We start from the raw sequence: 15,718 nt of genomic DNA, 5'->3' as shown, positions 1-15,718 counted from the left end.
ATTAATAAGATCGAGTCATTTTTGCCTCTCTTTGCCCACTAATCAAACCGACCATTCATATAAGATTAATGGCCGTCCTGACTATTTCTCTCTCTCGATTGATTCTGTTTACCATTCACATTCTCCTCTTGAAGGTTTCACTCATCATGCAGTCAAAAAACACATCAGATTATATGTATGTATTCATTCAAATGGCTTTTTGTTTTTCTAAAGTGTAATTAAATGAAAAGACTTTTGAGGGTTTAAGGAGTAATCTGCGGTATTAGTGTTTGTTGCGTGGTTGGTCTAATGACCTTTAGAGGCCAACACTATCTCTATCACCTTTTCATTGTTTTTTTTTGTGTGTGGCGCTCCACTTCTCTTGAGCTTTTCTTTCCATTTCATTTCAAATTTAATGCTTTTAGAATGCAATTTTGTATTATTAATGATTTGATATAAAACTAGATATGTTGACCAAAAAGTAATTGAGTATATATTTACATCTCTTAAATATATGTAGATGATGTAAACACATATTTAGAACGTTCATTATTCTGACAATGTGTTAGCGACTATATATTTAAATTACATTCTCTATCGTGGTGTGGTGTCTCAACACCTGATTTACAATTTTTTTTTTATGAAATGATATTATATTTGATAGATTAACATTAGTAAAATTTTAATAAGATAGTTAACAAATAGAGAATATTATCTTACAAATCTTAATATCTTTTAGTAAGTATAATTAGATAATTTAAATTTAAATTTTATCATCTTTGATAATTTTAGTGGAGTTGGTTTAATACAAGTTCAGTAATTTATGTAATTTTTGAAAGCTATATAAATCTCAAAAATCAAAAAAAATAAAAAAAAAAAAAACCATAGCGTAGAAAAGAAGAAGTGCATGTCAGTGGTGGTGGTGGACTCATGAGTTGAAGGAGTGAAACTCAATTCAAAAACACAAAACATTCATATAGATATCTTTCTAAAATTAAAAAGAAAATGTTTGACGAACGTAAAGGTAAAAATAAATAAATAAATATGAAGCCTATTTTGATTTGGGCCCTCTCTTGTGCCTTGGTAAAAAAGATGTGTATGGGCCTCCTGCAGAGTTGAGGGCAATCTGTTTGATGAGATGTTGGAGAAGAATGTGTAATCTTTGTGAGTTTGGGCAAACTTGCCTTTTACATCGTTCATTCAAAGAACATGATGATAAACACATTACAGCCATACAGAAATATCACACTACCTACAAAAGATATTGTAAGGAATGTGATGTATGAGAAGACGATTGAAGATGAGTGAACGAGAGCATCATTTTGTGTTTGTGCACGGTGCAGGGCATGGAGGTTGGTGTTGGTACAAGCTTGCCAATTCACTGAGGGAGAATGGACATAAGGCCACCTGCATCGACCTCAAGGGCGCTGGGGTCAACTCAACTGATCCAAACACTGTCTCCTCTTTGGATGACTACGACGAGCCTCTCTATGCCTTCCTCTCCCAACTTCCCAACGATCAAAAGGTCATTCTTGTGAGCCACAGCGTTGGAGGAGGGAGCATGACGGCTGCCATGTGCCTCTTTCCTTCCAAAGTTTCCTTGGCTGTTTACGTCGCAGCAGCCATGGTCAAACCTGGTAGCTTGATTCCTGATAACCTCAAAAATGTAATGAAGATATGTTCCGGACTGATAGAGAAGGAAACTGAGAAGATATGGGACTTTACTTTTGGAAATGGACCCCAAAATCTTCCAACAAGCATCATGATGAAACCTGAGTACGTTAGGGACAAGTTTTACAACGAGAGCCCCATGGAGGTTTGTCCTCTACTCTTTATTATCATCTCTCCCTGAAAAAGGTTTCAGAGGATCTTAACTCATCCATTCATGTATAATCAGGATTACACACTGGCCACCACGCTTCTGCGTCCAGCCCCTGTCATGGCATTCGTAGGCATAATGGATATTCCAGCAGCTCCAGAGACTGAAAAAATCCCAAGGGTGTACGTGAAAACAGGCAAGGACCATTTGTTCGAACCACATCTCCAAGACTCAATGTTGTCCCTGTGGGCTTGCTCAGACCTTCCTTCTTCCAGAAAGTGATCACTCTGCGTTTTTCTCTCAACCTCAAGAACTCTATCAGTTCCTCCTTCAAGCAGCCTCCTCTATCTCTCCCTGATTCCTCTTGTAATTTGTATCTCTCTGGAACTTCTCCAAATCCATCCTTTTGATATATAATTACTTGCATAAAACAATATCATATATTCGTATATATCATGAGACACAAGGAAGGGAGCCTACAATAATTGCTATGTAAATCTCACCCTCGCCCCCCAACTGCAGTTTCACTAATTTGGCTGAGTGATATCCAAACAATCAACAGTAAAAGCCTTAAAAGGCATACAAACTCAAAAGCATTGATAAAATGGAAATTAAAATCTCAAGGGGTGATTTGAACTTGAACGTTGGAGTCTTTGGGTTTGCTATTGTCATCCGAAGATGGCCGGGTGGTCTCAGAGTCTGAAACTCGTATCTCTTCGATCATTCTAACGATATCATCCATGGTGGGTCGTACCTCAGGCATTTGAGCCACACATGCCATAGCAATCTGCAGCATCTGTACCATTTCTTCTTCAATATTCTGGAACCTCATCAGCTCAACATCAAACACCTCGCTTGTCCATTCCTCTCTCACCACTGACTGCACCCACCTGGGGAGATCAACCATGTCATCCCGGCTTGGTGACTGTACTGGAGACTTCCCAGTCAACATCTCGAGTATAAGTACACCAAAACTGTAAATATCGGATTTATGTGTGTGTTTCCTTGTCTCTATTACTTCTGGTGCGCGGTAGCCTGCACCCCTCATTGGAGCAATGGGCACAGCCATCAGAGGGGACAGTCCAAAATCAGAAATGCACCCATCGCTATCTTGCTTCATAATCACATTTGAGGACTTTATGTTTCCATGACTGAACTTTGGCCCTCCAACTGCATGGAGATGAGCTATACCTTTTGCCGCTGATAAAGTGATTTTTAATCTGGAGTCCCAGTCAAGAGGCATTTTCTCACTTCCCGGTTTACCTGTCATGGCATCCAAATCAACATATTTCTTAAGTAACCCCAACGAGGTAAATATAAACCTTTAAACAAAGATAGGAAGAAGACTAACCGTGGAGGAGTGCTGATAAGTTACCAGCAGGGTAATAATCATAAACCATAAGCTTCTCATCCTTGGAGTAATAATATGCCCGGAGAGGAACGACGCTAGGATGGTTGCCGACCCGACTAATAATCTCCATCTGTTGTTCAAAGTCCCTCTTTCCAGCGGCCACTTCCTTCAACCTTTTTACCACAACAGTTGTGGATTCCTCTAAGACGGCCTTGTATGCTGTCCCATAGCTACCCTTTCCTAGAACTTCTGCTGATGCCCTCAATAAATCTTCCAGATCAAAGTTATAGGAGCATCCGTTAAAGAACACCAGCTTATTCTTTTCGGGTTCTTGCACCCCACTTCCAAATTCTTGCTTTGCTTTCTCAGTCAATGTCTTTGCTTTTACGATGCTGTCTTCCCTCTTGTCCTTTTTCTTGATACAGCAACACATGATAATTACTGTGATTAACAGCAGCAAGGCAGCCCCTCCAACTGCAATAAGAATGACAGTGCTTACATGTATTTTCCTGCTCGAACCTTCTCTGTGAGGAAATGGCGGCAATGGAGGTTTGGAGATGGGCGGGGTAAGAGAAGGAGGACGAGAGGGAACGGTACAGGGTTGCAGAGGAAGTCCACATAACAATGTGTTTCCGGAAAATGATGAACTGGGAAATCCACCAAGTCCAGATGGTATTGAACCATTTAGATGATTGTTGCTCAAGTTTAAACGTCTAAGGCTTACTGTGTCAAGATTAGGTATTGGTCCAGAAAGCTTGTTATTTTGGAGGCTCAACCCTGTCAACTGCTTCAGCTTTTGGAAAGTTGCAGGTATCTTCCCGGTGAAAGAGTTAAATGAGAGATCAAGGATATTGAGCTGTGGGGACACAAAGGGAGGAACCTCACCGGAGAAGTTGTTGTGTTGGAGATAGATGTAATCTAGTGAAGGGAGAGAGTGAATATCAGGGGGGAGGTAACCACTGAGGAGGTTTGATCTCAAACTGAGAATCCTGAGTGATTCTAGTTTACCAAGTGTGTTTGGAGGGATTGGTCCCAAGAGCCCAATTCCTGGGAGACGAAGAGCGAGAACACGAGTACCATCAGAAGTGCAGGTGACGCCAACCCATGATTTGCAGATATGGTTAGTGGAGTTCCAGTTGAGCCTTCTAAGATGAGGAACAGAAGCAGCAAAAGCAAGAAGAGCTTGCCTATCCGAGTTCAAGTCCGCAATAGCAGAAGAGCAGAAAGTAGTTGCGACAAACAAGAAAGAGACAAGACAAGCAGACAAGAACCCCTTTGAAGGTCTCAAGGTAAATATTGGACCAACATAAAACTGGAAACAGAGCTGCATCATGAGCTTTACTTCCTAGCCTCCTGCTTCAAAAGAAAAGGAGAAGATAGTGAGCAATGACTTCCACCACACAAAACCAGTCCTGTAGCACCCAGAGAAAGCTAATCAGGTATCTCTAAGGAGCTGGCCAAGCAAGCCTCATTTCACTAAGACAAGACAATTTCAAGATTGGATCACAACATTGAAAGTTGATAACTAATATTCGGTTCTAAAAGCATATATTAGTTATAAGAAACTACAGACGGGAAGAATAAAACAAATAAAGATGCTAGTTAGATCTTCAAGAAAAAGTATGCCATTGCCTATCTTTATCTTTATCATTGGGAGATTAAACAATCCAAGAGGCTAAGATAAGAGATTGAAGCATCCAGCAAAAATAAAAAGCAAAAGGAATAAAGCTAAAGAGCCAAACTTTAACACTAAACTTTGATGTTAAAAGAAAAGCAGAATCCTTTTGTCAAAAGATATGTCACTAGAGAAAGAAGCAGAGGTCTGTCCATCATGTAGACAATGTCACTAAGTAAATAAAGATGAGTTTTTTGAGTGTCTGAGTTTACCAGAGTTGTTGAACAAACAGCGTGTAACCAGCAAAATTGGACTGATACACCACGTCACTAGACTGTATGTGAAGTCTCAAAAACTTTCCTACCCACCTAGCTGGAGAAAATGGCGATTTTAAGTATAATTCCCAACAACGAGACAGAAAATTACGGAAACTTAAAAGAAAAAAAACAAAAGAAGAAAGAGGAACCTGAGAGTAAAGAGACGAGCTAGCAAAGTAAGAAAATTGTGGGCATTGAAGAACTCAGCAAGAGGAGGATGAAGTTATGTAGATAGAGCACTCAGACTTTTGCATTCTACTGTTTTGAGCGGACCATAAGACAAGACAATCTTGAAAATGGTGAAAGGAAAGGAAGAAGAAAAAACAATGTGTGGGGAGTGGAGACTAGTGGAAGAGACGGAAAGAAGAAAGACGCAAGAAGAAAAGAAAGGCGAAAGATATGAAGAGAGAGTGTGTGGTGAAGTTAAACAAAATTAAAGTAGCGTACTTGTTAAGTGTAAGACAGACTTCAAAAGGAGTCTTAAGAACAAATCATATTAGTGTGTTAACACCGCAACAAACGCAAGTGCGGAGACCCAGAGATTGACCAAGCTTAAATAAGATTCTTTGGAGATGGCAAAATGACAAATGCATTAAAACAAAAGCCATCTTGTTTCTACAAAAATTGCCTAATTTTTATTTGGATACGGTAATAGTTCTTACCTGTCCAACCACTCCTGCTACTGTTTTCTCTGATTTGCGGATACTATGTAAAAGTAAAACTGGTCATTTCATCATCTACCAACTCCAAAACAAGATCCAACACACTAGGGCATTATTGAAGTGAGAACTTTTCTACACTGAGCCGGGGAGCGTGCTCCTTCTCATATCTCCCCAACCATTTCTATATCATCACTATTTTTTTAATCAGACAAAGACATAATCATTACCTGCTGCTCTCTCTTGTTCCATGCTCTATGAATTCTAAGGACACCATTTCCCGTTTTTCTTGTATTTAAACAGTAAAAAAGCTGATAGACTAAACAGAAACCCATGTGAACTCGAGTTCCACAAATTAGAGATGCAACTAAGTTCATAATTTAACTGCAAATCTGATTCCATGTCTATAAATAATTTTCAAAACACACTGGAATTTGAACAACAGCCATAATTTGATTACATTTCTGCTTTCTCTTCACTTGTAAAACTCAAAGTCCGTGTCTGGCTTCTTAACATTTGCGCGGTACCCCTTCTCAAAATCCTTAGGTAGTATCACGTATCTGTTCTTCCGCACTGCATGCATACCAGCTTCCTGGCAGATTGCTGCTATCTGCATTGTTCAACATAAAATAAAAAATTGTGTGTTATTTAATCTCTATCATCATAAGGGCTTTCATGCAATCCTTTTAGCATCAATTTCCATGTAAATTACCACAAGCTTATGATGATTATCAAACCATATTACTGCCAAAATTATATTCTCAAATTCAGTTCAGGACAATGATGTACAAATGACTCAGCTAACATCCATACATAATGCTTGAAACAGTATAATTAGGAGTAAGCTCTAGTGCACATTTCGAAGAACATCATTAGGTGGACCCAATAAGTGAACATCATTAGGAGGACATATCATGATAAAAGTAAGCAGGAAAAATAGAATAGTAAAGCAAAATAAACTAACCTCCGCAGCGCTAATTTTATCTGGCCGTGAAACATAGTCTTCCAAGTCAACCTCATCGCTGAGGTTCATTTTAGAGGTGCATACCTACAGAAAGGAAAAGCCAGTCAATAAGACAGGAACTGAGACATTAGCCAAAACTATACTTTAAAAAGAATCACATTTGCTTTCATTTTTCTTTAACTAGTTATTAGGTGCCTGTAGCAATAAACTTGCCTGGAAAACAAGCCTCTTTTGACGTCTATCAGGAAGGGGGAATTCAATCTTACGATCCAGTCTCCCAGGACGTAAGAGAGCAGGATCTAGAGTGTCTGCCCTGTTGGTAGCCATAATGACCTTGACATTCACGGTCTGGTCAAATCCATCCATCTACATAATTCAACACAACAAGTTAAGGACACAACTAAAATCAATTATTCTACAGCATAAGATCTGAGTTCAAACATCCTAGCAGTATAGCATAATATCAAGATACACTTATTTGTTTCCTGTTATCACCTGATTAAGAAGTTCCATGAGAATACGCTGAACTTCCCTATCAGCTCCTGTTTGAGCATCAAACCTAGCCGTAGCTATGGCATCTACCTCATCAATGAAGATGATAGCTGGAGCATTTTCCTTGGCAAGACGGAAGACATCACGAACCATACGAGGTCCCTGCAATTGAAAGTTCAGTTAGGCACCAGACAGAGTCGCCTCATAGGACCTTAAACATTGAAGAAAGCTGTAATTTTTAATACCTCGCCAAGGTACTTTTGCACAAACTCAGAACCAACAACCCTAATGAAGGCAGCGGTTGTGTGATTGGCAACAGCCTTAGCCAACATAGTCTTTCCAGTACCAGGGGGTCCATAGAGCAAGACACCGCGTGGTGGGTCGATACCAATCTGTTTGTAAAGCTCGTGGTGGGTAAGTGGCAATTCAACAGCTTCACGAATTTCCTGTTTCTGAATGTCGCATCCTCCAATATCCTGCACAAAAGCACGAAGCACCACGTAAGAACCAAGGATCGTTTTAAAAACCCTAACTTTAATTTTGAAAACAGGGCTGAGATTTGAATGAAAACGAAAAGAGGAAACTTTACATTGTAGGAGACATCAGGCTTCTCAGATTGGCTGAGAAGGGAGATACTAGAGTCAGCCTCGGGGGGCAATACATCAACAAGGGCGTTGGAGTGACGGTGGAGAGCGACGGAAGCAGAAGGCTTGAGAAGTTCTCTGTTAATTGTGCTGAGAATTCTGACATAGTAATTGGAGCCAGTAGTAGATCCGACGATACCGTTGTTCTGATCTACCATCTCCATAAACTGACCAATCACGAGAGGGACGGATTGAATACGTTTGACCTCCTCTTGAGCCCGTAACAGCTCTCGTTTGAGATTCTTTTGCTCGTCTTTCACATATTCCTCTTGGATATCGGTGAACTCTAGTTGCCGTTCAAGCGATTTCAGGCGGCCATAGAGATCTTCTTCATCGGCCGTAGACAGATCCATCAAGGCTGGAGATGCTTTAGGGTCAAGAACCATCGACGCAACAGCCGCAGAAGCCATTCTCGGAGAGATCTTTGTTTGGAGTAGAGGAAAAGAAAAGTGAGATTGCGAAGAAAATAAAAAAAAAACTATTGTGAACCGACTCATCCAAAACCTTTGATGATGGCCTGTTTTATAAAGGAAAATATTTGAAATGGGCTTTTTGTTACAAACTAAGGCCCAGTTTTAATATTGTAATAGCCCGTTTACTTTTTCCATTTTTAATTTGTTTATTTTAAATTCAACTAACAGAACTTTCCTTTTCGGGCCCTCCAAGCGAGAAAGGAAAAAAAAAGGTTTGTCAAAAAAAGAAAAGGAAATAGGAAGCGCAATACTTCTTCTGGAAAAGTGGAATATAAACGCCACTCGCCAAGATTCACTTAATTATTGACTGAGTTAGTCTAAATACTAGTATCAGATATATTAATTTCGGAACCAAAGACGATCATCAGACATACTCCAGTTCTACTTTCAAATCCAAAAACCAAAACTTACATTGGTTAATAAGCTTAAAATATGCCATAAGTATTAACCCACCCACAACCAAAATGTGAATTAACGCCAATATATGGGACCTGTAGACAAAACAAGGCTCTCTTATGCTTTCCTCTTCCTTAGTAACCTTGAGGACAATCTCTTAGTGGCTCTTGAGCTGTCTCCCTCATCTCCTGATTCTTCAACATCCTTATCTTCTTCTTCACTTTGCCTCGCTCTGACTCTCTTTTCCTTGCTTGTAAGATTAGCACTCTCATTTCCTCTGAACACGTAGATCTGCAATAAAACAAGCACAGATTTATCAACAACTTATGAGAATGTCCAACCACAAGACTCCTGGTTTAACACGCACTCATACATACCTTGAACCTCTTTGGTTCAACCAATTCGAAGAGTAGAGCATCACCATCGTCCAATTTATGATCAAGCGCAAACCTTTTCCAACCACCACTGAGTCCAGTTCTTTTCCCAATGTAAACTGCTTCATACTCTTCACCTTCTTCATCCTCTAGTACTACTTCTATAGTTTCCTCAGAAAAATTGTCCACACAGAATCCTGAAGGAAGCCCCTTTGATATTGCAAACAAACCCATGTAGGTCAAAAGGGTCAATACGAAAATCCTAGAAAACCCAAACACAAGTGTAGTGAAGTACCGTACCAGCCAAAAGCAACTGTAAACGTGGGAGCGAAGCATAGATTTCACAAAGGAAGGATGTGGAGATTCAAGGCGGCTCTGGAACTCCTCTGCAGCCTTGAGTGCTCCAACCTTTTCTTCGTAAGAAGCAAACTTGCATTCATGTTTAGGGCGTGCAATGTAGCTGATAAATTTCAATTATTTTAAAAAGTTGGATCAGATTAAAGGAGAGATTTTTTTAAAACAAAATTGTTCAGCAGGACATTTTACCTATCCCATGACGAGTTACGCCGCGACCTCCTCAGATTCAAAGTAGGACCAGTGTCTACATCAACCTGCAAAGAGAGAGAGAGAGAGAGAGAGAGAGAGAGAGAGAGAGAGAGAGGGAACTAGGGTGATTGATTGCTGTGAAAGACGACTACGAAATCAAGAGAAAGCTGAGAAAATTACATCATCACGATATGAAGAAATTGGGGTGCGAACACGGGAAGAGCGTCTTGGTTCAGCAGTAGCAAAGAGGGCTTTATCGATGGGTCTGGGATTACGCTGCTGAGTAAGCTGAATGTGAGGCAAAGCTGTGAAATTGAACAGTAGAAATGGAGAAGAAGAAAAAAAGGAGACCTGAAGGGTCTTCTTAGGAATCTGAGTCAATAGTGCCTTAGAAATCTGGGAAATTCCTAGATCCTGTGATTCAATAGTCAAGAACGAATCAGAGAAGGAGGAGAAGAAGAAAACGAGGCAACGATGAAAGGGAAAAACCTGAAATCTCTTGAGATTCTCTTGAAGACGGAGCTTGCGAGCTTCCTCATAGGCCATGGCGGAGTAGAAAGAAAGAAACTGGCGCTTCGTTTGAAATTAGAAATTATAGAATTAGTGATTTCTTTAAATTTAATTATTTTAGTTAAGCCTTTCTGGGGTTCGTTTAACATCCAACTCCACAAAAACTCGTGTCAAATAAATCATTCACCATTATTATTCCCTTTGTCTCGTGTTCGTTCTTTGGGAACCTATCTGCTAATAACCATACAAAATCAATTGAGATATAAATATAAATTTTACACATTTGCCTCTCTGGGATACTAGTCCAATTTCACAGCCGCATCAAGCATATCCACACTGCTGTTTTGTTGTGTCCAAAGCTGAGCATATCTTCCAGCCTTTCCCAGCAGCACATCGTGGGGGCCCTGCTCCACCACCTTCCCGTTTTCCAGTACTACTATCTGCTTATACCAACAAGTCTCAGTTACGCAACTACATTGTTTCTTTGACTTATGAGATAAGTTGCCAACACTATTTACTACTAACCTCGTCACACTGCATCGCAGTAGTCAGCCTGTGGGCAATGAAGATTGATGTCCTGTTAGTCGCCAGTGCCTTGAGTGCGTTCAGTATCTCTGCCTCTGTTGTGCTATCCAGTGCACTTGTTGCCTCATCACACAACCTGTCATTGAAACACCAACCATCTCTAATCTCATCTCAAATTTCTTATGTGTCAGGATTCAACACCTACTTAATTATATACGCAAAGTCAATGCTCATCTGTGCAAAATTACTTACAGAATCGCAGGAGATTTCAGAAATGCCCGTGCAAGTGCCACTCTTTGTTTCTCTCCACCACTCAACTGCCCACAACATCAATCCATCGTTATCACGACCAATAAAAACCCCTTAAAAATATGACTCTACTCAAACTCTGGATGGTCACTCTATCAGCTACTCGTTTCTTTCTCATGCTTGTTACAGTTGTGTCAAAGTAGTTAATTAAATCATATTGAACTTTGACTTGGAGTCTTATTGACTCTAGCATGTTTTACATTAATGATAACCATGGAAAAAAAATGACGGGGAACTATCCTCATAACTAAATCATGCAAACTTAGACTTTCACTGGAATCATAAGGCATCTACTGATCTATCTAAAACTTTCCAAATATAACATCAAAACACTGACCTTGAGCCCCCTTTCCCCAACGATTGTGGAATATTTATCAGGGAAATTGCTGATCGTTTCATGAATTGCAGCACGACGAGCAGCCTCATACACCTGGATCGACATGTGTGATAGATCAGGATCATTGATATTAAACTTTATCCCTTCACTGAGTATAATATAGCTGGTACCTCTTCTTCTGTAGCTGAAAGACGTCCATAATGTATGTTATGAAATATTGTATCATTAAAGAGCACCTGCAGAGTAATAAAAGTTACCCCTGAGAATAACAAAACTTAAAGCGTTCTACATCAATAGAAAGCTAATACAGAAAAAAAGGGAAGAAACATGGAAAAACAATCTCATGTCTTGTATGAACATAGAGGTTACAATGAGCAGAAAGGTGCGAAAACAATGAATGGAGGTCATAGTACTGTATAAAAAGAAAAGCATACGATGAGAAGTAGAGAAAGACAGAGTAGATATACTGAATGCCAACTTACAGTATCTTGCGGCACAACTCCTATGGAGCTTCGGAGGCTATCTAGTCTCACTTCCTTTATATCTTGCCCGTCAATCTTTACCTGTTAACCAATATGAAAATGATGTTATCAAGACAAGCCTTTTCTTCAGCGAATTTCCCTGCAGCAGGGTTTACTTTTGTTGCAACAATGCTTCCAAACAATCCCCATACTTTACTAACAAAAAACAAATGCTTACATTTCCAGAATCTGTGTCAAAGAATCTGAATAACATTCTAAGAATTGTTGACTTGCCTGTCATTGAAAAAACCATAAGCTTTGCAACTGTATAACAAATTAATAAACTTTAACTTAGATGCTTAAACAGATGAGGTTTAGGAATTACCGCTCCCACTAGTACCAACAATTGCCACACTTTTTCCTGCCGGTACAAGGAAGGAAATTCCATCTAAAATTTTCCTCTCGGGAAGGTAACTGTAATCGTAGAAAAAAAAAGAATGATGATGTGGCAATAGACCAAAAATATTAACTCCCTCTTGTCTTCAACCACAACATAATGCTGATAGCCAAATAATGCAATATATCCTATAATTTGCCACTTTGATTAGCTCTCTTATATGTAGAAGTTGTTCCCGTATTGGTTGGTGATATTGGTTGTGTGTCTGATGGTTGGGTAACTAGTATACTGTGTATATGATTGATGCTCCCAAAAAGCTAACTTGCTAGAGTCGGTCAATCCTGGGCACACAGGATTAATACAGCTAGTAGTATATTAGGTTGCTATTGGTTGTCAGGATTGGGTCATGAGGAAGTACTTATATTAACAAAGACTTCACACCTATCATCACAAATAAATTTTGAGATTCTCGTATTCATATTAATCTGAACACACTTTCAGGCCGAAGATTAGCATGGCACTTACGACTAGTATTACAGTAATATTCCACAAAAACAACACCTACCTGAAGTGTACATTTTCAAACTGAATGCTTCCACCTTTTAGTACAAGAGGCTTTGCGTCATGTATATTTGTGATGTCAGATTTCTCCTGAAGCAGTAAGGGAAAAGAAAATTATCAATAAAAACATCCCAGAAGTCCATGCAAAAATCATGCATTTAAATATTACGTCTTGATTGAAGCATTATCATTAAAAAAGGGTGTTTATTAACCAAAAGTAGAGTATAAGTAACAAATATAGCATCCTCAAATACCTCTAGCAACTGGAACATTGATTTCATGTCCACAAGGCTTTGAATGGTTTCACGGTAAACACTACCCAAAAAGTTTAGAGGAAGAGATAACTGAAAGAGAAGTCCATTCACCATAACCTGCATCACCCATACATACAAAAGCTTATTAGAAAACAGTCTTCATAGAAAAATGCAGAGAAACATAAAAACCAACAGAAAGGAAAAAACAAAGGAAGCACCGACCAAGTCACCGACTGTCATCTGGCCATTCATGATACCCTGAGAGCACAACACCATTGCTGTTGACAGAGCAGTGCTAAATATGATACTTTGTCCAAAGTTTAAGAAAGCAAGACTTCTTTGAGTTTGTAATGCAGCATCTTCATATTCTGGTACAAGCAGGAGAATCATCAGATAATAAATCAAGGTAAATGGACTGAGAAAATACATATTATGAAGCACAATCAATCCGCTTTCTTCCTAGCCAGAAGAACGTCTAAATAACGAAGTGAAACAGTCATCAGTGATTTTTTTACCTGAATTTTTTTTCTTGTTGCTATTGCTAGTATTCTTGCTAAAATTAAAAATTAGATAAACTTGTTTTCCATGCTAAACAGCTTGTAGAGTTACTTACTTTTCAGGAACTGGTCATACTTTTCAGCCTCATAACCTTCATTGTTAAAATATTTAACTGTCTGAAATGAAACAGAAATTCTGTCAACACTGCAATTCAACCAAAGAGAGAAGAATTGAAATTTTACCTCATAATTTATCAGAGAATCAATAGCCCTTGTGCTAGCATCATTATCAGCTTTGTTCATAGCCTTTCTAAACTTGGTTCGCCACTGAATAAAGAAAAGAAATGTGAGCAAAGCATGTGACACTAAAACAAAAGTGTAACAAGAAAATGAAAGACGAAGAGAATGTACAAAGACAATCATCTTTCTACACGACTTCACACCTATCATCCCAACTATAAATGTATTCAAGCTGATGCAAAGAGTTGATACAATGGAGATAAGAGAAGGTTCAGAACGAGTTCAAGCCCACTGTACAATAGTGTCGTAAGCAAATTATAACAGTCAGTGCTGGGTTACGCAAGTATTGCATCATAGTTGGCATGAAAAAGAGTATACTAAAGAATGCACAGTACCTGTGTCACAGCTAACGTGAAAGCGATATATGATCCAACAGAAAGAGAGGTGATCCAGGCAAAGGCAGCTCCGAACTTGTATGCTAATATACCTGATACCATAGATATCTGGAAGATACATATTAATTACGTCAACTGTTTTTAGAGACGAAGGAGTATCAAACCCCAACTGGAAAGAAACGGTGATGAAAACCCAATTTGGATGAGCAACTATCAATTAGTCAAAATGAGAAAACTCCATGATCATATGATAAAACATCAAGCGGTCAAACAAGATTTACCTCCAAAATGGTAGGAACAACGTTGAAAACCATAGCTGAGAGGATAAAGTTTATTGCACGGCTACCACGATCAATAATTCTGTTCAAAGCACCTGTTTCTCGACTGGACAAGAACAACTAAGTAAGAAAGTTCTGTTTAGATGAAACTAAGAAGGAGTGAGTGAAATTACTCGCAAGAACAAGAGGAGGAGAGAGATGGATACCTAAGGTGGTAACGAAGGTCAAGATCATGTAAATGTGAGAACACCTGCAAAGGCATCATGTGGACATGATTGATAAATATGGAAAGTACACCATTAAATATATATCTGGACATAAGATGGTTAGGGCAGCAACATACCTTTCTAGAAACTGATCGAATTGTGCGAAGAGCTACCTTGGAAAACACAGCAGTACGAAGTTCTGCGATGATAAAAGTAGTAAGATCAAGAGTGAAATGTGCTTTCTTTTCGTCTCTGTTTTTTATTTTTAAAAAGCAATAGAGAGTTACCATTAAAAGCAGAAGAACCCGTCCGAGCAATTCCGTATCCAATAAGGACGGCAGCAGGAGTACCAAAAGCAGTAACAAGGGAAGGGTTTGCAGCGGCGAAGGTGGTGAGAGAAGCGCCGGTTCCGGTAGATGAACCAAGCCAATCAACTGCCAATTTGAAGAGGAAAGGGACCTGGACATTCAAGACCTTAGCACCCACGAGAAAACCCAAAGCAGCGATGACCCTGAAGCGGAATTCTGGGTTGTCTCTCATCCACAAATAGCCAGCAAGCGTGCGGAGAATCTTCATGTCAGCCATTGCTGACTCTGAGTCCGGCTTGGCCGGTTTGATTTCCTTAGACTTGGTGTCGGCTTGGTCGGGGTTAGGAGTAGAAGTCGAGAACAGACGCCCATTGAGCATTGAACTCCGTTGAACAAAACGAATCGGGGATGGGGATGGGGAGGGATCTGTGAGGAAGGCATTGATAGTGGGAGATGTTTGAATTGAGTTACGTCTGATGAAACTGGAGAAACCATTTTTATGAAGAGGATAACCAGAGCGAAGACGGTATGACAAAGCTGGGATTTTGGGTTGAGGGTGAAGATAAGAGCGACAGAGTAAGAGCCCTGGAGCCCTAACCAGCCGAGATCCTCTCGACATCCCTTCTTTCTTGTCTGAACTGTTTCTGGCTCCGGCGATGACTCTAATCTCGCTCCCAAGCTAGCTACTATGTCACGACGTTCCGACGGTGTTTAATGGGCCTAAACTATAAAGCCTATATTATTTAAGACACAAAGCCTATTAATTTTGAAGCCCATTCGTGTCTATCCCCTTGTCAAATGAGTCGTCGTT

The 15,718-nt window shown here is 39.6% G+C and overlaps 5 protein-coding genes across 11 annotated transcripts; 1 reads left to right on the top strand and 4 right to left on the bottom strand.

The window, feature by feature from the left end:
* The first annotated feature begins 1,190 nt into the window (after nucleotides 1–1,190).
* Nucleotides 1,191–2,229, top strand: LOC17875836 (methylesterase 18). The gene is given in 3 exon segments (XM_006279624.2): nucleotides 1,191–1,795; nucleotides 1,877–2,049; nucleotides 2,051–2,229. Coding segments are annotated over 3 exon segments (813 nt in total). The 5' UTR covers nucleotides 1,191–1,261; the 3' UTR covers nucleotides 2,157–2,229.
* LOC17875576 (probable inactive receptor kinase At5g58300) lies at nucleotides 2,220–5,497 on the bottom strand. Of its 4 annotated transcripts, none has more exons than XM_023780974.1 (4): nucleotides 5,231–5,497; nucleotides 5,037–5,136; nucleotides 3,150–4,561; nucleotides 2,220–3,061 (listed from the first exon to the last, which is right to left on the bottom strand). In XM_023780974.1, the coding sequence occupies exons 3-4, from the start codon at nucleotides 4,480–4,482 to the stop codon at nucleotides 2,418–2,420; spliced, it is 1,977 nt and encodes a 658-aa protein (XP_023636742.1). In that variant the 5' UTR covers nucleotides 4,483–4,561; nucleotides 5,037–5,136; nucleotides 5,231–5,497; the 3' UTR covers nucleotides 2,220–2,417. The 4 variants fall into 4 exon arrangements, with proteins under 4 accessions (XP_023636742.1, XP_023636749.1, XP_023636738.1 ...); XM_023780981.1 differs by having other exon boundaries at nucleotides 3,150–4,505; XM_023780970.1 differs by having other exon boundaries at nucleotides 3,150–4,502; nucleotides 5,231–5,496.
* A 563-nt stretch (nucleotides 5,498–6,060) lies between these two features.
* On the bottom strand, nucleotides 6,061–8,333 carry LOC17876105 (26S proteasome regulatory subunit 6B homolog). Its single transcript, XM_006279572.2, has 6 exons — nucleotides 7,786–8,333; nucleotides 7,442–7,672; nucleotides 7,200–7,358; nucleotides 6,918–7,070; nucleotides 6,705–6,788; nucleotides 6,061–6,350 (listed from the first exon to the last, which is right to left on the bottom strand). Exons 1-6 carry the CDS (start codon nucleotides 8,248–8,250, stop codon nucleotides 6,216–6,218), a joined length of 1,227 nt encoding a protein of 408 aa, XP_006279634.1. The 5' UTR covers nucleotides 8,251–8,333; the 3' UTR covers nucleotides 6,061–6,215.
* A 292-nt stretch (nucleotides 8,334–8,625) lies between these two features.
* LOC17877297 (putative B3 domain-containing protein At5g58280) lies at nucleotides 8,626–10,201 on the bottom strand. 4 transcript variants are annotated; one of them, XM_023782710.1, is made up of 7 exons: nucleotides 10,119–10,201; nucleotides 9,981–10,043; nucleotides 9,810–9,908; nucleotides 9,630–9,694; nucleotides 9,384–9,543; nucleotides 9,087–9,293; nucleotides 8,626–9,000 (listed from the first exon to the last, which is right to left on the bottom strand). In XM_023782710.1, exons 1-7 carry the CDS (start codon nucleotides 10,173–10,175, stop codon nucleotides 8,827–8,829), a joined length of 825 nt encoding a protein of 274 aa, XP_023638478.1. In that variant the 5' UTR covers nucleotides 10,176–10,201; the 3' UTR covers nucleotides 8,626–8,826. The 4 variants fall into 4 exon arrangements, with proteins under 4 accessions (XP_023638478.1, XP_006280945.1, XP_023638471.1 ...); XM_006280883.2 differs by having other exon boundaries at nucleotides 9,810–9,905; XM_023782703.1 differs by having other exon boundaries at nucleotides 9,981–10,175.
* Nucleotides 10,202–10,304: 103 nt separating this feature from the next.
* Nucleotides 10,305–15,582, bottom strand: LOC17876093 (ABC transporter B family member 25, mitochondrial). Its single transcript, XM_006279809.2, has 18 exons — nucleotides 14,887–15,582; nucleotides 14,737–14,798; nucleotides 14,600–14,643; nucleotides 14,397–14,499; nucleotides 14,116–14,223; nucleotides 13,724–13,807; nucleotides 13,597–13,657; nucleotides 13,206–13,351; nucleotides 12,984–13,100; nucleotides 12,734–12,819; nucleotides 12,157–12,245; nucleotides 12,010–12,065; nucleotides 11,793–11,873; nucleotides 11,481–11,546; nucleotides 11,311–11,403; nucleotides 10,917–10,981; nucleotides 10,665–10,800; nucleotides 10,305–10,579 (listed from the first exon to the last, which is right to left on the bottom strand). The coding sequence occupies exons 1-18, from the start codon at nucleotides 15,524–15,526 to the stop codon at nucleotides 10,439–10,441; spliced, it is 2,178 nt and encodes a 725-aa protein (XP_006279871.1). The 5' UTR covers nucleotides 15,527–15,582; the 3' UTR covers nucleotides 10,305–10,438.
* Nucleotides 15,583–15,718: the final 136 nt, after the last annotated feature.

This window comes from Capsella rubella, unplaced genomic scaffold (assembly GCF_000375325.1).
Source record: "Capsella rubella cultivar Monte Gargano unplaced genomic scaffold, Caprub1_0 scaffold_8, whole genome shotgun sequence".
Lineage (NCBI taxonomy): Eukaryota > Viridiplantae > Streptophyta > Magnoliopsida > Brassicales > Brassicaceae > Capsella > Capsella rubella.
The sequence above is the reverse complement of the archived record's forward strand: the minus strand, read 5'-3'. Positions and strand labels throughout refer to the sequence as shown.